General features: G+C 49.8%; 1 protein-coding gene across 2 annotated transcripts in view; it reads left to right on the top strand.

The window, feature by feature from the left end:
• Window positions 1-26,232, top strand: part of SYN3 (synapsin III) — a 464,763-nt gene extending 438,531 nt beyond the window's left edge. For both annotated transcript variants that reach the window (XM_027070900.2, XM_027070901.2), the window contains exons 9-14: window positions 1,014-1,088; window positions 5,418-5,520; window positions 9,869-10,003; window positions 10,843-10,930; window positions 17,028-17,319; window positions 20,511-26,232. In XM_027070900.2, the coding sequence (XP_026926701.2) occupies window positions 1,014-1,088; window positions 5,418-5,520; window positions 9,869-10,003; window positions 10,843-10,930; window positions 17,028-17,319; window positions 20,511-20,643 (826 nt within the window). In that variant the 3' untranslated portion in view covers window positions 20,644-26,232. The remainder of the gene's footprint in view (window positions 1-1,013; window positions 1,089-5,417; window positions 5,521-9,868; window positions 10,004-10,842; window positions 10,931-17,027; window positions 17,320-20,510) is intronic.
• Window positions 26,233-26,558: the final 326 nt, after the last annotated feature.

Genomic DNA, 26,558 nt, shown 5'->3' with positions numbered 1-26,558 from the left:
GGACATGAAAGCAGTCATTCCAAGTGAGATAAGCATTACTAAACATTGGTATAGGCATGTCTACTCTTGTCAGGGAGGTGGATAGTTGGGAAGCCACATACCACGAAACGTGAAGGATGAGTAGGTTTTAGGGAGGCAAAAATGGAGACAAAGACTGGATCAGGCAAAGGGAAGAATATGAGTAAAAGCCTTGACAGGAGAAATCTGTGGCATTGGAGCACTGCAAGGGAGGTCAGCTGTTGCTAGAGCAGAAAAGGCAAACGAGGGGCGCTTGGGTGGCTCAGTTGTTTGGGCATCCAACTCTTGATTTTGGCTCGGGTCATGATCTCATGGTTCCTGGGTTTGAGCCCCATGTCTCATCAGGCTCCACGCTGCCAGCACAGAGCCTGCTTGGGATTCTCTCTCTCCCTCTCTGTCTCTTCCCAACTCACACGCACATATGCACACTATCTCTCTCTTTCTTTGTCAAAATAAATAAATAAAGTTAAAAGAAGAAGAAGAAGAAGAAGAAGAAGAAGAAGAAGAAGAAGGAGGAGAAGAAGAAGAAGAAAAGGCAAACAAATAGAGAGGGTGTTGAGGCCAGGAAGCCTTCCTGCCCTTCACTATGAAAAAGTGATCACTTTTCTCCATGGATCATTTTTCCTACATTTTGGAGCCCTCAAGAAATTCCAGGATCACTAATGGCTCTACTACCCTAGTTCTCCTTTACAAAACCAAGAGGCCAAGGTTTGGGAGATTTCATTTGATGGTGTAGGCATTTTTGAAACTTAACTCTTAGATATCAGAAGTGGCTTAGAAGAAGACAAATAAAGTCCAACAAGTAAAGAAAACAACAGCATAAAGGAAAAATTTTAAAAAGGCAAATAAAGCTGGGGACAAGATGTGTACCTAATAATACATGCCATCATGTGAGCCACATATATGAATCGGTGCCTCCTAACAGCCAAAACAAAGATGGAAAGCAGAGCAGTGACAGGTGTCCTAATGCCCTCAGTGTTATTTTTCTGCTACAGGAGAACCTCCATCTCTGGAAACTGGAAGGCCAACACAGGTTCTGCCATGCTGGAGCAGGTGGCCATGACAGAGAGGTAAGAGACGAAGGAGGTGTAATAGGGCGACGCACCAGCCACATCAGGAGGTGGGTGAGGGATACAACAGGAAGTCTGTAAGGAATGCCACCTCACCCTCTGGCCAGTGCCTTGCCATGCACAGAGCACTTTCCTGGGCACAACAGCCCTTTATTGCACAACAAGCTGCAGGGTAGATGTTTTATAATCCCACTCTACAGATGGGAGAAGACAGTTCAGAGAGGGAAAGTGACTTGTCCAGAGTCACAGAACTCATCAATGACAGAGCTGAGATGTCTTAACCCCAAGTCCAAGGGTCTTTCCAGCCCTGCCCAGCTACTGCAGAGGTAGCAGGGAGTCCTCACCAGTCCCCTCCGTGCTCTCACAGGTACATGAAAGCATCCTTATTAGGGCACCAGAGCTACTGGAATGTCCACTCTTCTCTCTGACTTATCTCCATCTCAGTGTCAGGAGGGAGAGGGTATTTCCAGTGAATCATGAATGTGGTATGTGCACTCCGGCTGAAGGTCCCTCAGGTCTTTCTGCCTGTAAACACTGCTGGGAGCTCCCTTCAGCTGAGGAAGGGCCAGTCACCTACGACCAGGGCCAGCAGCACACACACGTTCTTTCCTGCAAGCCAGCTGACCTGTGTGTAGGCATGCAATGAGAGTGGATAGAGTCAGCTTTGGGGTCAGAAAGATCCATTGAATGAACACCTATTGAGTGCCTACTGCATGCCATGTTGTGCCAAGCACTGAGGAGGCCAAGATGAAAAGTTCCAGCCCTTCCCTTTAGAGACTGTGTGACCTTGGCAAGTGTCAGAACACAAACATCATTTGTCAGAGACAAAGGGGGATTTGTTGACTTGTGGCAATGAAAATTCCAGAGGTGCAGCACTAGGTAAGACTTTAAAGTTCATTCTACACACCTCAGTTCAGCTTTGTTCTATGTTGGCTTCATTCTGGACAGTACACTCATTTGGTGGCCCATAGTGGCTCCAGGCTCCCATCCTGAGTGTCAAGTCCTACAGGACAAAACTCCTCTTTCTCAGACATTTCAACCAAAAACTGAAATTGAGCTTTATTCACTGATTGGCCTGCCTTGAGTCACATGACCATCCCTGAACCAATCCCTATGGCCCAGAAAACAACACCACTGTGATTCAATAGGCCTCTGTCTCCTCTCTACCCCCTGGAGATTAGGGTGGGATCAGGTGGCTATAGCAGGAATGACTGAGGGAGACAGGAAGGGGTATGATGCCAAGGAACATCAGGAAGGATAGGAGAGAAAATGAATGTTATGCAGACTAAAACAACAGTGCCGGCTCCCCAATCAAGGTAGAGACAGAGTGTGGTATGTCGGGGTGGAAGCGAGCTTTAGGTGCTTGCAGAGGGAGCACAGAGAAGGGGCACCCAATGCAAGAAGGGGTGAGATCAGGGAAGGCTTCCTGAAAGAGGTGGAACCACAATCCCCTGTAAAGAATGAGTAGGAATTGGGAGGCTTTCCTTCACTTCTCTGTCAGTTATCCATTGAGCACCAACTGGGAGCATTATTGAGCTAGGCCCTGGGAAAATGGTGGCAGACAGATGGACATGGTCCCTGCCCTCGTGGAACTTATGGTTCTGGAGCTCTAAGAAGCAGCAGGATGTGAACAAAAGTGAGTGGTCCTGTCCCTGCCAACTTATGTTCCCTAGGGTAAGTTAACTAACCTCTATGAACTTCTGCAACTGTTCAGTGGAGGTAATAAGCCAGAGTGCTGAATGGGAGGGGGTTGTTCTGTGCCTAACACAGAAGTGGCCCATGGCAGCCCCAGGTGGCAGTTGCGGCCTTCAATCTTGGAACCCACCTGTACCAACTAGTGTCAGGGAAGGGGAGAGTGTGCTCATTACCTTGCACAACTGAATCATCTGGTCTGAGGCAATCATTTCCTTCCCCCAATGAGCATTCATGGGACATCATGGTCCTTTTCTCCGTGACCTTTCCAGATCGTGAGCCCAGCCTTTCGCCATGCCTCATGAGCTGCTCACAAATCACCCCAGAAGGCCACCATATCCCTAACTGCACAGTTCCAAGCCACTTGAGCTATTCTTTCAAGAGCCTACAATAGGCATGAGTCCACTTAGGCCTGAATTCACTTTACCTTCTGTAAAGCCATGGGCAGTACTCCCAGAACCTGGGACAGAACTCCCCAATCCCACCTCCACAGGGGAAAATCTCTGGGGGCCCATAAATTTCTCCTGGCCCTCTTTCCACCTGGTCTGTTTGCCAGGTAGCCTGACTCCTTGGCAAAACCAATAATATGGCTTGGTTGGTGCTAGCCCCACCTGGCTGGAGGGGACTATGGAGCCATGTTCTCCAGGCTCTCCCACACTGCTCCACCCTTGAAGTCCCTTCCTTGAACCTGGGAAGGTGGAGAGTGGGGAGAGCTGTGCCCCATGGGATGCAGCCAGTAGCTATTCCAGAAATTCATCATTTGAAAACAGCCTCTAGAAACCAGTCTTCTACAGACGGGTCTTGGTCCAGACTTCCATCTTCCTTTGAGAAGACACCTGATTTAGGAGTGTGTCTTAGGGCACAGGTCTTCCTAAACTGGAGTTAGCCATTGGTGCCAGATACAGGAACCCTGGTCAGAGAGCCCGGGGAGCTCTTAGAGCTCTGAGGACCAAAGGTTATTCTCAAATTGGGGCTGCACATGAGAATCACAGGAGAAATTTTAAAAACGTACAGAGATTATGCTAACGTAGGGCAGGGCCCCCAAATCTGAATGTTTACTCTGTGTTTGTGTCCTCAGCTCTCCTGGCGACTGATGCACAACTAGAATCATACCTAGACCTTCCCATTTTTCAGATAGGGAAACTGAGGTTTCAAGAGGAAGAGGCTGACCCAAAACTGTTGAGGAAATTAATAGCAAGACCCCAGGTCACTGGTATCCCATGCTGAGGGAGAACAGGCTGCAATGTGTCCCAAGGGAGAGGAAGGGTGGCTTGCTTGGACTGTGAAATCAGACAGACTCTAGGTTTGGAAGCCAGTACAGTGGCTGATTAACCTCTCTGAGCCTCAGTTTCCTTATCAGTAAGAATGGGCTAAAGCTTCCTGACAGAGTTGTGTTTGGGGTTAGAGGGAGAAAGAAGGGTCAACCCCCGCAGAAGGCCTGTAGGGGCTCAATAGCCATGAGTTTCCATCCTTCCTTTTCTTTCTGTGATCTCACATGCTCCTTGCTACAGCTGGATGCAAAAACTGAGAGCTAGGAGCCGGGAGATCCGTGTAATCCTGGCTCTATTACTGTCTTGCTGTGTGGCCTGGCCAAGCCACTCTCCCTCTCTGGGCCTCCATGGGCATTGGCGGTTAAGATGAGAGAGTTGGTTCTAAGAGCGCTTCAGCCATGATCTCTCCTCATTCCAGGCCTTTTGGCTCAGAGACACAAATAGATCTCAGAGCAGGAGTGCCCCGGGTGACCCTGGAGGGTGAGGAGAGAAGCAAGAACATTGACACAAAGTCCCCTGTGACTCCCAAATCCAGCCACCACAAGGGAAGCCAAGTGCAAGCCTGGGGAAGACTTCTCCAGATACAACCATCCCCTTGTTGCAGGGTCAAAGTCCAGCGTTGAGATCTTTCCCCTGCAAAGCAAACTGGCCTTGCAGCCATCAAGTGGCTGGAAAGGGAACAAAAGCACTGGGTCCGGAGGGCCAGGCCCCAGCCGCGAGAGCAGCCTGCCAGGCTCCCCTGTCTGCCCGCCCCAGGATCCGGGGAGAATGCACCCTTTGTCCCCCCTAGGCTCTCATCTAGCATGGTCGCCGGGGCCTGGAGGGCGGCCTGGGAGGGATTGCTGAGCCCTTCAAGCAGCGTTCCCAAGGGAAAAGGGCTGCAGGAGTAGCTGGGTGTCCAGGATGGCTCCGGATGGAGACCGGGTAAGCTCTCCACTACTGGGGAGCCAGCAAGGTCCTGGGGTGGGGGCAAGGAGCAGGTCTCTGAGATCTCCCCCACCCCTCATTCCTTCTTACCCTCATTCTTCCTCTCTCTTGCTTCCTGTCTCCCTTTGTATTCTCTCTCTGTCCCTTTCTCTGTCCATCTATGTCTCTACTATTTTTGTATACCCATTCTGTCTCTCCCACTGCCTCTCTGTCTCCCTCTGTGTCTCTGCCTTTGTCTCTCTTACTGCATCACTGTCTCTTGTTATTTCTGACCATCTCTCTCCATCTCTGAATGGATACATATGTGTCACTGTCTGTACTGGGACCTGTTGGTCCATGTGTCTCTCTGTGTCTCCCTATCTGTCCCCGCCCCTCTCTCTCTGCTCCCTCTTCCTGCCCTCTCCCCCCACACTCACTGTCTGTCTGTCCATCCCTGCAGGTACAGGCTGTGGGTGGACAGCTGCTCAGAAATGTTTGGCGGCCTGGACATCTGTGCTGTCAAGGCCGTCCACAGCAAGGACGGCAGAGATTACATCATTGAGGTGAGGGATGTCCTCCTGGCCTGGTCCAGCTCCTGGGCCAGAGTGCCAGAGGGAAGAAATCCAAGTGTGGTCTCCAGCATGGTTGGCTGTGTCCCAGCTCCTGGCCTGGGCACATGTGGCTCCAGAGGCTTCTCCCCCACCAGCCTCACACCCCTCCCCATCTCCACCTGCAATAGCGTTTAGAGTCTCTGTTCTCCGGACATGAAGTTTGACAACCCATGGGCCTCAGGGTAGGGAAAGAGCATTACCAAGAGTCAGCAAGACTGTGTCCCATTGGGTCTCTTAAACTCTCTATGTCCAAGCATATAAGAAGGACACACTCCCCTCATCACCATGCAGAGAGTCCATCGTCTGTTCGCTCAACAAACATGTCCTTAGGGGCTCCCCAGGGCTAGGCATGGGCCTGGTTCTGGGGACAGAGCTGTGAACCAGACTGACATGCGGTGTCCAGGCTGGTGGGGAAGAAGGATGAGACACAAGCAGTAGAGGACGTTGGAAGTTAGGAAAGGGAACTCAGCCCTGTGGGGCTGTGAGTGAAGGAAAGACGTAGGGAAATGTCATTGTCAGAGAGAGGCTGGAGACCGGCTGCGGGTTCCAGAATCTGTCCCACAACTCCTGACGCCCTCCAGGACTGTCACCTACCCACATACCTCTGACCCCATACTCTCCTTCACCTCCGACTTCCTGTCCATGCCTCCCCCAATCCACAATCCCCTCTCTCATGCAGGACCCTCCCTGCCCCATCCTTCCGGGTCCCACAGCCTCCCCCTTCACCCCACCTCCCTCCCCTGTCATGCCTCCCCCCCACATAGCTGTGGCTCTCCACTGCTTTTCCCTGAAAATGCCCCTCTGGCCTCAGAGTTCTCCCTTCTCTCCCCAACTGCTCCCCAACGTCTCCACATTCACACTCCCCACGGCCCCTTCCGAGGCTCCCTTTCCATGGCCTTCTCTTCAAACCACAGCGGATGGGCGGTGCTGACACAAGGCCAAGACACGTGAGGGAGAGCCCTGCGGCCACCCCCTCCCCGGGTTGTGGGCGGCTAATGGGAAGCACATGGCTGGGGTGACCACAGGAGCCAGCCAGTCCTCCGGGCCCACGTGCCTGCCACTCCCCCGGACCCGCAGCGCGGCAGGCCCAGGTGACCCCATGGGTGGGAGTCCCACTGTTTACTGCCGGCCGTGCCAGGAGGGCATCCGCACCGTGCCCAGGGAGTGGCCACCCTTGGAGGTGAAGGGGAGGGAGTCCAGGATGGACTCAGTCCCTCCATCCTCCCCAGAGAGGCCAGGAAGCTCCCAGGATGAGTTGCGTCTCTATTTGCAGGTTCCATCCTGCTCCGGAAAACAGCTCTTCTCAAGTCCAGGAACTGCTTTCCCTCCATAGCTGAAACTCCTCCAGTAGCCCCTTCCCAGAGGAGGCCTTGGAGGAGCCAGGAGCAGTACTGGTGTGCAGACTTGCTTCTGAGCCAGGCTGCATCCGGGAGGAACGAGTGCCCCGCCTTCCTGAGGGTGCCCTGGGAGCTTTGGACCAGGGGTGGACGAAGCACCCCACCCCCACCCCCAGCCTGAGAATTTGCATCTGTTGAGACCCTTCCTGTCGCTCCTGCCTCTGCATCAACTCACAGGGACCACCAGCCATGAACTCACGGTGGCACTCAGTCATTCATCCATCCTCCGCTATGGAGCCTCTGTGCGGGGCGTGAGACCCCAAGCCAGGTGGTGGGGATAGAGCAGTGAACATGGTAGCAGGGACCCTTCCTCCTAGAGCTTCCATCCAGAGAGGCGACAGCAATCGTGGAGGAAGGACTCCTTGACTCCCCTCCCCTCTCTCCTGCGAGCGTAGCCCCTTTTCTCCTGCATTCTCTCTGCCCCGAGAGCTCTTGCCTATCTTGAGTTTCCTCAACTTTTGTTCTTAGGAAACAAAAGTCTGTACTCGTGGGCCCAGGCTCCCTGCCTCCAGACATTCAGAGGGTCAGGGATGAAAGCCCTCTTACATTTTTTTTTTTAAAGCAAAATTAGTGGGTTTGGACTTTAAAAAACAAGAAAACAACTTCTCACAATGTTCCAGGAGGAAAAAAAAAAAAAAAAAGATGACTTTTCAGATTGTTTTTTCCCTCAGAAACATTGCAGAGTTGTTTCCCTTACTTTTGGGTTTACGGTGGGGTCAAGGGAGACGAGGAACTTTGCTACCACGGAGACAAAAGGTATTTTTCCCCAGTCGAGAAAAAAAAGGCAGAAGAGACGCAAAATACTGTTTGCTTTAGCCACCTCTGTGGTGAGAACGCGAAGTTTGTACTTCATGTTTTATGAGGATCCTCACAGTGAAACACTCGGGGGAAAGACCCTTGAACTTGTCCTCCATGGCCTGTCCAGGGAATGATATTGCTCGCTGGAAAAATGTTTCCCTGGGGAGACCAGAGTGTCCACTTCCTTTGGCTTTGTCCACCATGGGGATTCCAAAATGCTCTGACCTCAGGTTCCTTGTGGCGGCTGTTTTCCACTGCAGGGAATGTAGGAAACAGAAACCAGAACAGAAAAGGGTGGGTGGGGTCAGGGGGAGAAAGGACAGGCCTGTGTACATTTAGACAGACTCCACAGTTAGAACTCAGTTCAGCCCACATAGACCGAGAGGCTGTCTGTGTGCCGGGCACTGAGATCTGGGGTGCCAAGAACTCAGGCCCCAACCCACAAGGAGCTCAATTTGAGGACAGTTTTCAGGACTGTGCTAGAATCAACATACGCATCCTTGAGTTTGCTTTTCAGCTTCCCAACCACAGTGGGTACTTTACACACAGAGCCCTAAACGTCCCAGCCGGAAGCATCTTCACAGACCCCTCAGTTTACAGTTGAGGAAAACATGGGCCCACCGAGGAAAAGTGACCTGCCTAAGATCACACAGTAAGTCGGTAGTAGAACATAGGCTCGGATTCCAGGTTCCCATCCCGATTTTCACCCCAGAGAGCTATTTCAGTGCTCAGTGACAAAGGGAAGGACTGTGGCTTGTTGGTCCTGTGTCCTTGAACTTAGTACTTCTTTGACCCTCAGTTTCCTCATCATTGTGATGCAGATACTAATAGTACTTGCCTCCAAGAGCTACTCTGAGATTTGTATGAGATCCTCCACACCCGGTGCTTGGAACAGTGCCTGACACATAGTAAGTGTTTAATAAAACATAGTACTTATTAGTATACTTATCGTGATGAGCAGGACTTACTGCAAGGATCTTTCATCCCTCCACTGTAGTCTTTATTGAGGGCATATCTGTGGAACAGGACACAGGGCCCATCCCTGACCTCAGGGACTCACAGTCCAGTTGGAGAGACACAAGTAACCAGGAGATGTCAGCACTGTGGGTGAGCTCCCCACCGGGGCAGCCAAAGTGAGGACAGCGGGAGGACAGATGAGCAGCCGGTCAGAAGTTACTCAGAGAGAGGAAGGGCTTAGCGGGTGTTCCCTGAAGAATGAGAAAGACTTAAGTAAAGAGTGAGAGAAGAGAATGGTATACACAAGGACCTGGTCAGAAGAGAGAACCTGGTGAGTCCAGAGCTTGGGAAGAGGGGAAACAAATGCCGAGCATTTGGTGGGCGTGGGATGAGTGAACAGGCTAGATTCCTACAGTGGAGGAAGGGAGAGAGAGCCCACCTAGGCCTCACTCCCCTTCTAGACCTTCTACAGCTGCCCGTGCCCAGGGAATCACCTGGATGGTTGGCCTGTGTGACTTTGGCCAAGTCCCTTCCCATTGCTAGGCCTCAGTTTCCCCATCTGCAAAAAAAAGCAGGATGAGCAAATAGGATCTCTCAGGACCTCTCTCAATATAAGCACTTTGCTTCCTTTGAGAAGAAGGCCATTCCCTCCAGGCATATGTCCTCCCAGAGCCTCTGAAAACAGGCCTTTCCTCATTCCTCTTCTCTCTGAACCCTGGGTCAACTCCAGCCCATGTCATTTTTTGGTCATAATTGAGCCCCCACCTTCACTGCTTCCGGCCTTGTGAAAGCCTTGACCTTGGGCCAAAGTTCAGGAGGTCGGCCCCAAGCCTGGGCAGGAGCCAAGGTGGGAAAAGAGGGGGTGGAGACTGGCTCCCCAAAGCAAAGAGCAGAAAAGGTCAGCAAAGCCTTCCTGGCCCTTGGTCACATTTCTGTAGCCCAACAAATGTAGGCTGAATTGAACTGGATCCAGAGAGTTGATTTAGACTGAACTGCAGGGATCTGGGTGTCTCCACAGGAATCATTCCCAGCTGGAGGCACTGGGCTGGGTGTTTGCATGGACAACATCACCATCTAGTGGTCACTTCTGTCCTGAGCCGTGCCAGTCCTTCTGGGACGCAGTGCCCAAGCCTCCTTTCTCTCTGCAGGTGATGGACAGCTCAATGCCCTTGATTGGAGAGCACGTGGAAGAGGACAAACAGCTGATGGCCGACCTCGTGGTCTCCAAAATGAGCCAACTCCTGATACCAGGGGGCACAGTGCCCTCGCCCCTGAGGCCTTGGGTGAGGTTTCCGGGAGCGCAGGAGACATCATGGCCATGAGAAATGCTAGGCTCTCTGGGAATGGGGAGCCCCTGGATCCAAAGGAGATCCCCTAGAATGGAAGCACTCTGGGGAGAAAGGAATGGGGTGTGGATGGAGGCTGGGCTTGGACAGCTTGCACCCTGCCCCGGACAGGGGAGTTTGGGGGGGCTCCGAGGAGACCTTCCCCCATCCACCATCAGAGGGAGGAAAGCCTTGTCACAACCGCACTGGTGGGCAGAGATTATGGACATAAGAAGCCAGTTGTCCCTTCTGTGCCCTCATTCCTGGGCCTGCGCAGGGAGCAGCGGGCGCGTGTGGGTATGTGCGTGCACGCACGGGTGTGTATACACACGTGCCCTTTGTGTGTTTCCAGGGCCCCGGTCAATAGAGACTATTGTGTCTTCTGTTTCTCCGTGCCCCAACCTCGACAAGCTCCCTCGCTCATTCTCCAAAGAATTTGCTAGCTCTCAGCTTTCTGGAAAAGCAAATCTCAAAACCTGCTTTCCCCCACCCCCACCCCTCCCCCACGAAAACAAATCCATGATAATAGCTGTGGGAAGGATGGTTCTACCGGAGGGGGTTGCTGGCTGGGAAGGGGCATGGGGTAGCCGTCTCCACTGGAGGTTCTGTCCTGACTCGGGTGGTGGTTACACAGATGTATACACATGTAAAAATCCGCTATGCTGTGCACTTAAGAATTGTGCACTTTATGTAAGTTTTACTCCAATAATAAAAAGATCTTTATAAATCCTGCCCTCCCACCCGGGAAGCAAATGGCTGCGGCAATCCCAACAGGCCTCTCTTCTCTCCTGCTCTAGGCTCCACAGATGAAACCAGCAAAATCGCCGGGGCCAGCCCAGCTGGGACCTCCACTTGGACAGCCCCAGCCACGCCCACCCACACAAGGTAAGCCCCATGACAAGTCAGCAAGAGAAATTATGTAGTGAGGATGTCCAAATGCACTGAGGGATCCATGTGTGGTTTCCAGAAGGTACTCTGGGAAAATGCATCCTAACACTTTATCCACAGAGTATGTGTGCTCACTCTGTGCAGAATGAGTGAAAATGTGAGGTCTGTCACCCCAATAAGTCAGGAATGAAGAAGGGAAAGACAGGTGAAGTCACTGAGTGCCTCATAGGTGCCAGGCACTGTGCAAGGGACTTTCCCCTCTATTTTCCTTTTTTTTTCTTTTGTTTTCTTTTTTATCTCCCAATCACTCCCCAGTGAAAACCATCAGTATTTCCTTTTTGCAGAGGTGGACATTGAGGCTTTGCCCAAGGAAGCACAACAAGAAAATGCAGGTTTACAAATATGGCCTTTCAGATCTTTGAACAAGCATCTGTTTCTTTTTTATAAAAAAAAATGTTTTAATGTTTATTTTTTGAGAGAAAGAGAGAGACAGAGTGTGAGCAAGGGAGGGGCAGAGAGAGAGAGAGAGAGAGACACAGAATCGGAAGCAGGTTCCAGGCGCTGAGCTGTCAGCACAGAGCCCAACGCAGGGCTCGAACCCACAAACCGTGAAATCATGGCCTGAGTCAAAGTTGGACGCTCAACTGACTGAACCACCCAGGCGCCCTGCAGGTTTCTGTTTCTTAGCCATCAGTGGTACCTGGTTGTAGATTTATGAGCAACCAGAAGAGTGAGAAAGAAAAATGGAATATTATATGTAACTGTTTATTGAAATTATTCTTCCTCAAAAAATATTCCAGCATTACTGTCTAAATGTTGCCATTTATTAGAGAATGGGTGAACTATTGATGAGTTTATGAGAGGAAGCCGTGGCAATAACTGTGTCACAAAATGTCGTGACCTGGGCGTTCTCACCTGCGGGGCCCGGAGAGAAGACCTGCCCGCTGCCTCTCTTGCAGTCAGAACCTTCCAGACGCCAAACGCGTTCACTGCTCTAGCACCAGCTTGGATCTCTGGGGCAGCTCTACAGCAAGAAGCCCGATAGGCAGTTTCACGGCAATCTCTTTAAGAATCTGCTAGGAACCTACCAGAAGAAAAAGCTTTACTCTCACATTTTGTGGCCTTTCCAGTCGCTGTTACTAAAGTAACATATTCATTGTTTCTTAGAAAAATCGGCCTTGGGCATTAAATGACTTCCTCTTCCACAGGTCTTAAAGCACCCCATCCATCCTTCCTGTGTCTGCTTCTCTTCCCAGAAAAGCAGAAGGTATTTAAGAAAAGGGAAATTGTGAGGCGCCTGGGTGGTGCAGTCGGTTAAGCGTCCGACTTCAACCAGGTCACGATCTCACGGTCCGGGAGTTCGAGCCCCGCGTCAGGCTCTGGGCTGATGGCTCAGAGCCTGGGGCCTGTTTCCGATTCTGTGTCTCCCTCTCTCTCTGCCCCTCCCCCGTTCATGCTCTGTCTCTCTCTGTCCCAAAAATAAATAAACGTTGAAAAAAAATATTTAAAAAAAAAGAAAAGGGAAATTGTGTAACTTACATAACCGTGTAAATGGACATGGGGTTTCTTCTCTAGGCAGATAAATGTGTTTTTGTTTTTAATGTTTATTTATTTTTGAGACAGAGTGTGAGCAGGGGATGGGCAGAGAGAGACAGGCGGGGGGGGGAGGGGGGGAGACACAGAATCAGAAGCAGGATTCAGGCTCGGAGCTGTCAGCACAGAGCCCAGAGCTGGGCTTGAACTCACAAACTGCGAGACCATGACCTGAGCCGAAGTCAGACACTTAACCAACTGAGCCACCAGGCGCCCCAACAAATGTGGTTTTGAATCCACCTCTACGTCTCAGTACCTTTGCAGTCTTAGGCAAGTTACATGCTGTCTCTGAGCCTTGGTTTCCCCAGTGATATAACAGCTCCCTCGTTTAGTTATGGGCAGCTGTCCAAGAGATAATGTAGGTGAAGCACTTAGCAAGGTGTCTGGCACAAGGGAATGCTTAGTAGGTGTTAGTTCCTACTACTAATAGTTTACTATTAATAACTATGTGACTTTTACTGTTAAAAACTTACTATCAAAAACGTGTCTTATTAACAATTAAAATATACATGCTGCTCTTAATGATCATTACCATTAACAATCCTTATAAGCAGCCCCAATGCCCTCCTGCCTGGCGATAATTCTATCATTATAAGTGTTCAAAAATGATTTATTCATCCCCCTGCCCGGCTCCTGGCTGTGCCTCTGCCCTGCCCTCTCCTTTCCTGCTCTGCCCCAGGACTTACTTTTTAAAACACATTTGAACAGAGCACTTTTAAAACAGAGAGCTACTGTATTCTGGTTTCCTCTCCGGCCCAGAGTACAGACATGCTTGATAAAGAGATATTATTTTAAGGGACATGAGGCTAAACACACTATTAGTGAGTTGAAAAACAATCCATTTAAAGCCAATTAAGATAATTAAAGCAAACGCTCATTGGATTAACACTCAGATTAAAAATAACAAGGCTAGTTAATTAACTTGTTTTTGAACTCACCGTAAAAAGTGAACTTTTCTTTTAGTGAACCTCATAATTTTTTAGCACCAATCCTGTGCTTCAGCAAATACTTTCTCTGTATAAGTCAGTGGTTTTCTGTATGTGCTGAAATGAAAAATACAAAATTGTTTGCTTTGCCAAGAAGCTGAAAGAAATAAGTAGAGTGTCTCTTGAGGAATCCCAGGTGGATAATAGGGACTCAACAAAGAGTTAATAAATGAATGAACGAGGATCCAGATTTTCCAAGATATTACTGGCCCTGGGGTAGGAGAGAGGACGGGGAGAATTAAGATAAAAGTAGAAAACAGATGTTTTCTTTGACCTGCAGTGGGGTTATTTTTATGTTTATTTATTTTTGAGAGAGAGAGAAAGAAGGAGGAAGGGGCAGAGAGAGAGAGAGAGGGAGACACAGAATCTGAAGCAGGCTCCAGGTTCTGAGCTGTCAGCACAGAGCCCGACCAGGGGCCTGAACCCACAAACCGTGAGATCATGACCTGAGCCGAAGTCGGACACTTAACCGACTGAGCCACCCAGGCATTCCCCCCCCCCAATTTTTTTTTTAATGTTCATTTATTTTTGAGAGAGAGACAGAGGGTGAGTCGGGGAGGGGCAGTGGAGGGGGGGGGTCAGTACACAGGATCTGAAGCAGGCCCCAGGCTGAGCTGTCAGCACAGAGCCTGATGTGGGGCTCAAACTTACAGACTGTGAGATCATGACCTGAGCCAAAGCCGGACACCCAACCGACTGAGCCACCCAGGCACTCCTAACCTGACACAGGTTTCAAACATAAAAAGAGTAAGCCAGCATTTAGAAACCAGGAGGTTTTGCACAAATATTTCCATTCCCAGGTTCTCTAGATAGAGCAGAAGCTCTAGAAACAACGTGCCTGTGTCCCTCCTCAGCAGCTGCCTGCTGACTTGCAGTCACTGGGCTCCTGTGAACGACAGGACTCTGCCATTCGCCTCCGGCCCTGCTCCTCCCTGTTGTCTCTTTCACAGGGCTGTAGCATCAAGTGCAATTTTCTTCAGCTTGCGCCTCTTTAGAGTTCCCTGAACTGTGTTTTTATCTCAAGGAAAAAATGTTAAAGCCATATGGTTTTTTGGACACCTGCCTGCTTCATTTATTTATGTACCTGCCTGGCCCTATAGGTGTTTGAGATCAATGGGTTCTCCAACCCACTGGGACATACAGTGACAAAAGCGGCGAACAGCAGATCAAGGCCACGTGCAATCAGTTGCTAAATCGATACTTCAGTTCAATCCAACATAGAAAGTGCCGCATCAGCCTCGCAAGAATGTTCACATGGGGCCGGATGTTCGGTGGCTGGTCCGAGGGCCTCATTTTACAAGCCAGGGCCCAGGAAGCCAGAGAAAACTCAGTCAAGTTAACGCAAGACAGGAGTTAAGAACTGGGGCTCCGCGAGCCAATATGGTGTAATGTGCCAGCTGCGATGACTGAGGGCAGAGGTCAGCGGAAGTCAAGTCCCCCCTTCCTCCTGTACCTGGCTCAGAGATGTCCTCCCCTGGAGGAGAGTGCCTTTTTTTCACTTGCACAAAGATGTGAGGATTCAGGGCCACCCTGCATGGCACGGTTTTGTGATTTTTGTTTGGGGTTTTTTTGTTTAAGGAAAAAAGAGAAAACGAAACAGAGCGTTTGAGTCAGAGAGATGTAGGTTTGAATCTTGGCTCGTCCCCTTACTGGAAGTGACACCTTGAGCAAGTCACAGCGTATCTGGGACTCAAGTGGGGATGATGATAATGCCTAACCCACAGCACTACTGTGAGGAGGCCGAGCCCAAGGCCGGGGACTCAGGTGTGCTCAGTTAAGACTTGTAGAAATCAGCATGAGCAAAGGGCCACAGACACAGGCTCCAGCCCCTCTGAACTCCCAGTCTCCTAACCTGTCCACAGTGATCTCAACAAGCACAGCAGGAAGAGCCACAGGGTACCCCGTTCTCCCAGGAACAGGTCCCAGTCTGTTTTGGCAAAATGCAATTCACAGCAGCCCTGACGCTCAGGCTTCACAGATGAGGAGAGAGCGCCTTGCTTGCTTGGAGCCTTGGAACCCTGCTTGAAGTCATTTCTGGGTGGCTAAAATGTCCCCAAGCCTGTGATGCCCCTTTGCTTGTAGGTGGAAGTCTCCATGCTCTGTGCGGTGAGAGGGAAAAGCCAAGACCCCTGTGAGCTCTTTGCAGCTACTCTTTTCTTGTTAGGAGAACTTGAGGAGGCTCAGTTTCCAGCTCTATGTGACAAGACGGATGGTATCTTCCCTACCAGCCTCTCTCTAGATCAAATGACATATTGCCTTTGAAAGTTCTTAGAAAAGTTTAAAGAGCTATCAAAAGGGAAGGGGTAATCTATTGTTTCAAGAGTAATGCATCTTCAGTGTGGAAAACATCCGTGAGCAAAAGAAAGAGAATTAACCCCACCACTTTTGTAATCATTCAGCACTGACTCATTACTCAAAGCGTGGTGAGCAGAAGCATCACCTGGGAACTTGCTAGAAATGCAGAATCCCAGACCCCACCTGGAGCAGTCTGCCTGGGTCACCATAACAAAATGCCACAGAGTGGCTTCAACAAAAGACATTTATCTTCTCGCAGTTCTGGAGGCTAGAGGTCTAAGATCAAGGTACCAGCAGGGTTGAAAGTTCTCTCCATAGCTTGCAGACAGTGCTTTCTCACTGTTTTCCCATCGCCTTTCCTCTGTGTGGCCTCTGGGGTCTCTGTCTCTTCTTCTAAGGACACAGGTCCTATTGGGTGAGGGCCCCACCCTTATGACCTCATTTAACAATAGTTAGTTTCTGTAGGGCCCTGTCTCCAAATACTGTCACGTTGAGGATGAGGATTTCAAAATATGAATGGGGGGGGGATGTGGGGGTACACAATGCAGTCCACAACACTCTCCCAGACCTACTGGATCCTAATCTTTATTTTAACAAGATCCCCCCCAGTGATTCATGTGCATGTTAAAGTTAGAGACACATGGTTTGAGTGGACAACTTTCCAGTCTTTATTTTTTTATTAATTTTTTAACGTTTTTATTCATTTTTGAGAGACAGAGTGCTAGCAGGGGAGGGGCAGAGAGAGAGGGAGACACAGAATCTGAAGCAGGCTCCAGGCTCTGAGCTGACAGCAGACAGCCTGATTCAGGGCTCGAACCCACGAATCATGAGATCATGACCTGAGCCGAAGTCAGATGCTTAACCAACTGAGCCACCCAGGCGCCCCTCCAGTCTTTATTTTTTACATAGCTATATACATATGTGCTAAAATGGAATAAAACCATATGTTGTTTTGTAAACTGCCTTTTCTGTTTAGCAGTATGTATTTAGCATATATTATCAACACTGTTCTATATCATTTAATATATGATAGCCACAGGGTATTCCATTACATGGATGTATCTTAATGTTCCTGATCAGTTCTCCGATTGGGCACTTACACTGTTTTCAGCTTTTCGCTGTTATAAAAAAAACTGCAGTGAACATCCTTGAAGCGATATTTGTGCACAGCCATATTTATCTTAAGAAAAACTTGAACATAATCATTTTTCTCCCTGTAGGGGGCCCTCGCCAAACTCAGTCTCCTCAGCCCCCGCGAACCGGGAGCCCCTCCCAACAGAGGCTCTCCCCGCAAGGCCAGCAGCCCCTCAGCTCCCCGTCGGGGTCTCCACAGCAGCAGAGATCGCCAGGCTCACCACAGCTGTCCCGGGCATCCAGCGGGAGTTCTCCAAACCAGGCCGCCAAGCCAGGCGCCCCCCTCGCCTCACAGCCCCGGCCCCCCGTTCAAGGCCGCAGTGCCTCCCAACAGGGGGAAGACTCCAAGAAGCCAGCACCACCCCACCCTCATCTCAAGTAGGTGCTCTGGGATCCGGCAGGGTAGAGGGTGGGGTAGGGGTGCGGGCAGAGCTGGGCTGACTCAGGGGCTCAGAGACCAAGGAAGACCCACTGAGGCCTCACCCAGACTCTCAGTGGGTCGGAGGATGGAACTTGGATGGCAGGCAGGGCCCAGGAGGTCAGAGTACAGCTTGGCTCCCACCACGACCCTCCAGATACATACTCATCAATTATCTCTTGCCACATAACAAACCTCCCCCAAAACCGCAGCTTAAGCAAACGACCATTTTCTTCGCTCATAATTTTTGGTCCAGCAATTTATTCTGAGTCTGGATCAGCTGGGAGATTCTCCTGCTGGTCTCTCCTGTGGAGTTGCCAGGTAAAATACAGGAGGCACGGTGAGATTTGCATTTCAGATAAGCAATGAATAATTTTGAGTATAAGTATACCCTCAAATATAGCATGGGAGATACTTATACTGGAAAAAGGATTTGTTTTTCAACTGAAATTCAGATTTAACTAGGTATCCTGGACTTTTATTTACTAAATCCAGCAACACTACCCTCCTGGGATCATTCAAGTGGCTGCAGTTATCTGGCATCTTAACTGGGGCTGGATGGTCCAAGATGGCCTTCCTTACCACACATCTGCTGTCAGCGGGGCCTGTCTCTCCACGGGCCACCAGCTCCGGCAGGCTGGACCCAACTTCCTCGCATGGTAGAATCCCATCCCAGAAGAGCAAAAGTAGAAGCCTCAAAGGCCTGGGCCCAGCTTTGAAGCCACACAATGTCATTTATCCCATCATGTGTTTTGGGTCAAAGCAACCTATGTGGCCATATAGACTCTTGGTAAGAGGGCCTCCAAAGCACATTGCAAAAGGCTAGACCCCAGGAGGAACCACTGCCGTCACGTCACTGTCTGTAAACGACACATCACGACACACACCCATCCCCTTCCCTCTGAAGCCCATCTCTCGCTTTGAGGTCAGAGAGTCCCAGCTGTGTTTTCTTGGGAAAGCCCCTCCCTTCCTTCACTGCTAAGCACTAACGTGCAGAAACAGAGCCTCGCTCCTAGCACCCACTGTCCGCTTACCACCTGCCAAGCACTTCACTTGGTTGGGGTTTTTTAATTCTCACAAGTATAGGGGTTAGTAACTACTACTATCCGCATTTTACAAATGAGGAGGAGATGAATTGCCCAAGCTCCACTGTTGGTGAGTAGAAGAGCTGGAATTGAACACAGGGCACTCAGCCCATGGATCGGGCTAACCAGGATGCGTCTGAATGGGTGATGCATTCACACGGTTCAAAGATCTACACGACATCAGAGGTACACACTGAAAAACCTTCCTCCCATCTCATTCCCGGCCAGTGCTTTCCGGCCCCCTGCTCCCCAGGGGTGACCACATTTGTTAGTTCCTTGTGTATTCCTCATGCAAGTACAAAAATGCATGTTGCTTCCCTCCCCCACTTTTTACAAGCAGTACTTACTATCCACACCATTCTCCTTGCTTTTTACATTTAACAGTAAATCCTAAAGCTCATCCACTGCGTCCATTGACATTTTCCCCTTTTCACAGCTGTATCGTATGCCACTGTATGGTTGTACTCTGATCGAACCCACCACAAAGAGAAATTTGGTTTGCTCTTACAGAGAAGCCGGCAGCAAACAACCCTGAACACACACTGTCATGTGTATAGGCTCAGCTGTGGAGAAAGTACCAGCGATGATATTGTAGGATCAAAGGATGAATGCATTTTCCATTTGATAGATATTAGCAAGTGTCCCTCCAGGCAATATGGCATCATGGTTGACAGCACAGACTCGAGTCAGACTGCCTGGGTTCCAGTCCCAGCTCTACCACTTAAAAGCTGCATGACCTCAAAAGCATTATGCAACTTCTCTGTGCTTCTACCTGTATGGTGATGGCAAGACCATGTGTGGATCTCTTAAGCTTGGGGCCTATGTGTATCACCTCTTCCTGTGTCTGTCACCTCCACTAGAATGTGAGCCTCCTGAGGGCAAGGCCCGAATCATCCCTCTCCACAGCCCTGTCACCTAGCACTAGGTTGGCACAAAGGTTCAAACAGTGGACACCTTGAGAATCCCGAAGCAGGCCAGAGGCTGCAGCAAAGGCTTGATGGGAAAGGCAGGAAGTGAAGCCCAGAGTGACAGAGAAGAGGCCTGAGGGTGGGCTAGACCAGCCCTCCCTTTTTAATAAAAAAAATTTTTTTTAATAATTTTTTTTAACGTTTATTTATTTTTGAGACAGAGAGAGACAGAGCATGAATGGGGGAGGGTCAGAGAGAGGGAGACACAGAATCTGAAACAGGCTCCAGGCTCTGAACTGTCAGCACAGAGCCTGATGTGGGACTTGAACTCATGGACCATGAGATCATGACCTGAGCCGAAGTCAGCTGCTTAACCGACTGAGCCACCCAGGCGCCCCTAATAAAATTTTTTTTAATGTTTATTTTTGAGAGAGAGAGAGAGAGAGACAGAGTGAGAGCGGGGGAGGGGCAGAAGAGACAGAGAGGGAGGTATAGAATCGGAAGCAGGCTCCAGGCTCTGAGCTGTCAGCACAGAGCCTGACATGGGGCTCAAACCCACACACCGCGAGATAATGACCTGAGCCGAAGTCGGACGCTCAACCGACTGAGCCACCCAGGCGCCCCAAGACCAGCCCTCCTTTTTACCGATGAGGTGAAAGAGGCCCTGAGCAGTACGCCACCTGCCGAGGCCAGAGGGGTCAGATGGCAGGGCCGGGTCCAGAACACGGGCCTCCTGATTCCCAAACTCGTGCCAGAAAGTACAGGAGGAGCAGCCACCACTCGATGCTGATACAGCACTTTACGGTCGGCCCCACAGGTTTGTGGGCGGAGGCACGAGAGTGCTCACTCAAGCTGCTATCTAGTAACACCTGCCAGCGAGCAGCCCGGCTTGCTGGAACGAATGTGATCCTCGGGCACTTCCCTGCTATTCACTGAGAGCCCCAATTTCTGTACCTAAAATTGGAGGATACTGATAACCACCTTGCAGGTTAAAGAACGTGTGTGATGCACTCAGCATCATGTAAGCGTTGGGATGCCAGGTTTCCGGTCATCCTATCATCGTGATGACTGGGCTCACCCAGCTTGGCTTCCCGGCAAGCCCTGTGACTCATTTCCCAGGCCTTGTCACCCCCAACCCCCTTTGCCTTTCTGTTTCAGCAAATCCCAGTCCCTGACTACCAGCCTCAGTACATCTGACACCTCTCAGCGCGGGACCCCAAGTGAAGACGAGGCCAAGGCCGAAACCATCCGCAACCTGAGGAAGTCCTTTGCCAGCCTGTTCTCTGACTAACCTTGTCCGGGCTGGGACAGGGGAGTGCTGTTACACTCCCCCTTTTCCTGCCTCTCTTCCTTCTCGGCCTTGGTTCCCGATGGGAACAGAATGGAGGGCCTGAGAATATACTCTCTAAATGCCTTTGATCCAGGAACTGAGTATCTATATGTGTTCCCACCTCCCTTGACCATGACACTCCAGCATCATCGTCTGAGTGGTGGGCCTTTGAGAGCCTCCGGGTTCATCAAATCAGGCCCTAACGGCATCACATCACCCTGCCCACCCAGATGCTTGCTCCCCTGCCTCAGATAACCAAGTGAAATGTCTGTGTGTGGCTAGTTTTCACATTTCTTGTTAGTGTTTTGCTCGCCTTCAGGTGAAGGTCCCCTCCAGGCCTTGCCTCACCTCCATCAAATGCAGACACTATAGTCGGACCTCAGCAACATAGGAGGCAATAATCTTTTGACCATGTTTTGCAAACAAAAGGAGAAAAGCCCAGCCAGGGGAACATACTACCTACCCATGCTAGCTCCATCCAGGCTCAATCACCCCTCAGACCAGAAAGGCAAAGGTCCATCACATGTGGCTCCCGGCGGGATCTTAAGAACAGCGGAATGAAATCAGATCCTGTGTAACAAGTGGGGCCTTTCAGAACTCAACAGAAATGGGGAAGAAATCCTGAAGTGCTGCTCACCCCCACACTGGACAGCCAAGAGCAGACGACAGTTCTACGAATCATCCCTAGTGCCCAAAAGAAGATGCCCTCAACTTCCCAAGGAAGGAGTCAGGTCAGGGTTCCTCCACCCATTCTGCGTTACACCACCAAGAACTCCCCGAATTCCCGCCAGAAATGTTCCCTCCTCAAGGACATATGAGGAACCGGAGAGAATCAGGAGATCAATAACACAGGCTGAGAAAGCGAAGTGGTGGTAACTTCCAGGTTGGCATTTCACCAACGGTTTACAGCAAGGCTTTGGTAGGTGACTCAGGTACAAAAGGGTCCCATGGTCAAACATGTTTAGGAAATACTTTGTATTTCTTGTTTTGAGATGGGCAGTACACATTACGTGTCAAAGGCTCTTGGAATTCCTGCAGTGAAGAAACAAGATTGAACCTTGCTTAAGCCAAGCTTACTTCACAGAACAAGTGGGCTACAGGGCTGGGCAATGCCGTGACTCCCTTTCCAAAGCTTTTTCCCTACATTGGACTGCTTCCCATGACCAGATGGGGTGCAGGGCTGCCCCCAAATCACCACGTGCCCGGTGCTAGAAACATTGTAGGTGCCAGAACCAGCCTCCTGGTCCCAAAAAAGAGCCCAGGACATTTGAACGTAGCCACCACACTCTCCCCTTACATCCTACATTGCGACTTGAGACATGTCTCTCCCTCCCTGGTCACAGAGGAGAGAGGGAGGTAACAATGAACGTGTCCGTGGCGTGGAGCTGCATTCTGAATAAAGGAGCAGGGACAACTTATAGGGCAAGGTGTGACGTCATGGAGGCATGTTTGGGGAGATCAAGAGCATAGAAAACACCTAAGGCAGCCACTGCTCTTGTACATTGGAGATTAAGGTCGGAAAAAGTCAAGGTCACCTGATTCTCACATAGTAATAAAACACAACTGGAAACACACAACAGAGTGGTCATAGGCTGGACAAAGTCTCTCAAAGCGTGGGCACAGCTAGCTTCAATTCAGAGCAAAGGAGGCAGAATTCTGGTCATAAGGCCCAGACCCTTGTCTTTGTCAGTCTCCCCAAGCATTTTGCATGCAAATTGAAGTTAGACCAGCAGCCCTGAGCTGAGCTCAGTGGGAAGGCCCCCTGCATGAGATCAGTATTGGTATGGGCTCTTTACAGCCAGGCACCCACTCCTTCGCTGAGCAAAAATTCGTGGCTCTGCCAACAGTGACTGCGCGGCTTACATTTTCCCACTTTCTTATATTCTGTCCCTTGTCCCTAAAAACTTCTCAACATTCAAGCGGTAACTCCCAGATGCTCCCACTACAGTAGCACAAGATTTTTTTTTTTTTTTAATCAGACCAGGCATCCTGATATTTATAACCGTGCACACATGTGATCCATGACATAACACTAGTTTATAACCGGCACATTTGAGTCAATTTCCCCACTGGTCTGAGTATGAATGTAGAGAACAGGAATGGTCTTACAGAGACCATAGACCCCCAAAATGGACTGTTGCCACACATAGGCTAACACGTGTTCCTTCCACTTAACCTTTAATAGCTGTGACATTTTTGAATGGGAAGGGGCAAAAAGAAGGGAGTAAAGGAGTCACTCTATAGAGATTCTGACAGGTGGTTTGGTTTTTGCTTTGTTGCACAACTTTGACCCAAAGAAAGGCTGGCATTTTCCCTCCAGGCTGACTTGGTGAGGCTGAACCATGGGTGCCAAGGGTGTAGCACAATGAACGGGGATTTAAGGATGCAGCTTCAGGGGACACTGCCACCAGCCAGAGAAAATAACTCGGTCCAGGTCTTCCCCCTCTCACCATGGCAAGATGGTACTGTAGTTTACTTAGGTGTGAGGTCAGCTTTCCAGGGACACTGAATATGCATATCCTCGCTCTTCCATGGCCTCTCTGTGTTCTCTCCATCGTTACCGCACTCCCTCCTGACGTTCAGTCCCTGCTGGTGGGGCAGGGAGGAAGGGCCTTCACTCACATGGTAACAAATACAGTGGCACAGCCCAGGAGCCTAAACACCAGCTACCCTCTGAAGTTTTCATCGGAGTCTGCAGTGGAAGGAGTTCACGGGGAAGGCAAGCCGGCGTGGGTACCTCATGAATTTGCTACGTGAGTCAAGCACAGGGCACATTCCTCGGCACACAGGTGTTCAGGACATGTTTTAGGCTGGCCTTCCTAGAAAACTAGGAAACTAATGAAATGTACACAAAGTGTTCAGGCTGGAGAAAAGGGCTGTCTACAAGAGTGTCAGTGTGAGGAAGTCACTTGCCCAGGAACAGAAGTGAACCCATATAATAGTAAAATGAGATAAACTGAAGAAAATCTACGGCGTTTTTTTGTTTTGTTTTGTTTTTTTAAGCCTCAGAAAGAGGTCTCGGATTCTAAACTGAGTGTGAAAAGGAACGGAGGTGAGCAGAATCAGGGGGGCCAATGAGGCATCCCCCGTAGTGCACTTGACCATGGAGGTGGGGGGCCTCAGGGCCACTACGGCTGGGAGCCAAACAGCCTCAGTCAGAAGAGGCTGTGGCCTGCAGGCCAGGACGATGCCAAGGCTTGTACAGCAAAGACCCAGGGCCGAGGAGCCCCTTCCAGACACGGCACACAGCACACACCAGAGCTTCACAAACAGCCCTGGCCCACAGATACACCGCCTCCTTTTGGAACCCGGCCCCTCCCAGGTCTGGGGAGCAGACAGCTGGTGTTTTATTCAGCTACATAAAGCAGGTCAGTGGTTCGTTCTGCTTTCAGTGCTTAGCGCTGGTGAAAGGTCAGAGTCAGGGTTTAGGCCGGTTAAGTCAGCCTGGCAGATCCAAGCAGTGGCTGAATTATATGGAGGAGTAGCTCAGGGCCTAAGAGCACTTTTCTCATATCGCATGTTTTTCTTTATCCTGGAGAGCATGCCGGCTGGTTACTGACTGTACTGACAGATGTCAAAAGCTATCCCCGACTCCCACACAGTCACTGATAAAATTCAGACTTTGAGTCTAGTATTAAGACTCTTAAGAGAAGGCAGCCACTTGGGGTTTGGTTGGAGACAAATTGGAAGTTTGGGCAACAAGCAAGTCAGATCGGTCCATTAACCAAACACAATGCATAAAGGGCACAGAGCCTCCCTTGTGTTTCCGCAGACAGAATATGCAGCCCAGCTAGATGAGACTGGGACTCTTAGATGCTGGGTTCAGAGCTCTCTCTCTTTCTCGACTGGCCCCGGCTGAGAGAAAGATGAAAATGGCTGGGACATGGTTCTTGAAGTCAGGGGGGTGTCCCTCGAAGGGAAGACCAATCAAAAACTGAATGCTCCTTCTACAGTGCGTGTGCGTGAATCTTTTAAAATCCCTTTTGTTTCCCATCATTTGTGTTTTGATTGGTCCTCCTGCTTGTAATTTCCGTTTCTAAACTCCTATAGTTGAAGTATTTGTTGTCTACGGTCTTTATGGAGTCTAGGGCAGAAGCAAGTTGGCTCTTGGCAGCTACTGCCCAGGGAAGGAGGAAAGCCGACCTTGGCCCGGGGCCCCCAGCACAGGGAGCAGAGGGAGGAGTGTCCAGCTCCATCAGAATAAGAATTACAGAGATACGGGGCTAAGCAGTGATCGCAGGAATTGGAGCAGCAAGCCAGACAGAGAGAGGACAGAATGCAACTGCCTTTACATGAGGAATCCCAAAACCTTACACTGGAAGGAGAGGATACCTCCCATGATTTGATGTCCAGCCTTGCCAAACCATAGCTTTCACTTATAAAGAGAAGGGGGAGAAAAAGGGCAAGCTCCCATTAATCAAAATAACTAAAGGGAAAAACACGGGCCACAGAAAGCCATTAAGGCTACAAGCCAATGGAGAACCGCATCTTCCCAAAACGCTTACCGCAGCGCTCTCAACGAGCTTGCCGCCACAACATCCTCAGCGATGGTCACAGAGGCGCGCGGGGGACGTGCTGCTGCCAAACCATGACTTCATGCTCGTGACGCACCAGCAATATATAAAGCTCCACAGTCTCAGCCTAATGAAGAGGATGTAGGGTTTTACAAGCTTCTAACCATAACTTTAGGTGTCCAAGAGGAAAAGCTTTGAGGCTGTTTTAAGAATTTAGAACAAACTGCTGGAGGATTTAGGCGTGTGGCACACACTCTCAATTAAGAGATGTGTCACACTGGCCAGGAAGTCCCAGGTGAGGTGTCAGAAAGGAGCACCCACATCCATGGGACACCAGCAGTTCCCAGACCTCTCGAGAACCATTCAAAAAGGACACTTGGCAGACTCATTGTTTTACAGGATTTGGTGCTTCTGGTCATCACTACATCCTCCCACCGCACACATACCCACACAGTGCGAACCTAACAGCACAGATGGCCACAGAGGGATGTAGAAGTAGAGAAGGGTGGACTTGGGCCCAGTGAAGCTTCAGGTGATTCTTTCAGCCCAGACCCAGTTAAAGCCACACAGCATCTAGTGGACACTGTTTAAAAAGCTGTCCTACAGCTCAGACATTACAAAATACCACAGAAAGAAATGTCAAAGCCCCAATCCTTTGCCTATACACAGTAAGCTACTAAGGGTGACATGGCCTCTAGGAAATCCTAGTACTGACTGAATTTTCTTCACTGTGATGGAAATAAAGACTATATGTGTAGCAAAAAAATACCTTCACGTGTATGTAGTACTCAAAATATTCTTGCAGCATATAACATTCCAAGCCATTTCCTTATATGCAAAACAGATTTTTTAAAAAGGAGGAAGACATCGGCAATATTCCTAAATATTGTCTGCAGATATAATAGTGTTTTATTCCTGGCTTGCGATTCAGATTTTTATTTGTCATGATAGCATGTTTCTATACTGTATGATAAGACATTTGTGTTTGGCCTTTTTCTTGTATGAAGAATAAATCTTGAATTTTGTGTATTTTAAACCTTAAAAGCAAAATGTTCTTCCAATAGAGTAGTTAAGAGGCGACTTTGAAGAACAAGTACTTGACCAGCACTCAAAGCAGGAAAACTCATCTATTTAGATTACAAATTAGGTACCAAGCATTGCAAACACAAGGAAAAAAATCGTAACTCCACTCCAGAAGCAGCCAGAAACAAGAGTCCCCATAACCCCACAGTTGTCCAAAAATGCTGCTTCAGAGCCCAGAAGTTTCATCACAGAGCCCAGGAAAGAGCTGCAGAGAAAGGAGGTGGGTTGAGCAGGTGGGTGTCTAAGCACCCACCCTAGCTTGGCTTCATTTTATAAATC

Source organism: Acinonyx jubatus, chromosome B4, assembly GCF_027475565.1.
Source record: "Acinonyx jubatus isolate Ajub_Pintada_27869175 chromosome B4, VMU_Ajub_asm_v1.0, whole genome shotgun sequence".
Taxonomy (NCBI): Eukaryota; Metazoa; Chordata; class Mammalia; order Carnivora; family Felidae; genus Acinonyx; species Acinonyx jubatus.
This window is presented reverse-complemented; position numbering and strand designations above follow the sequence as displayed.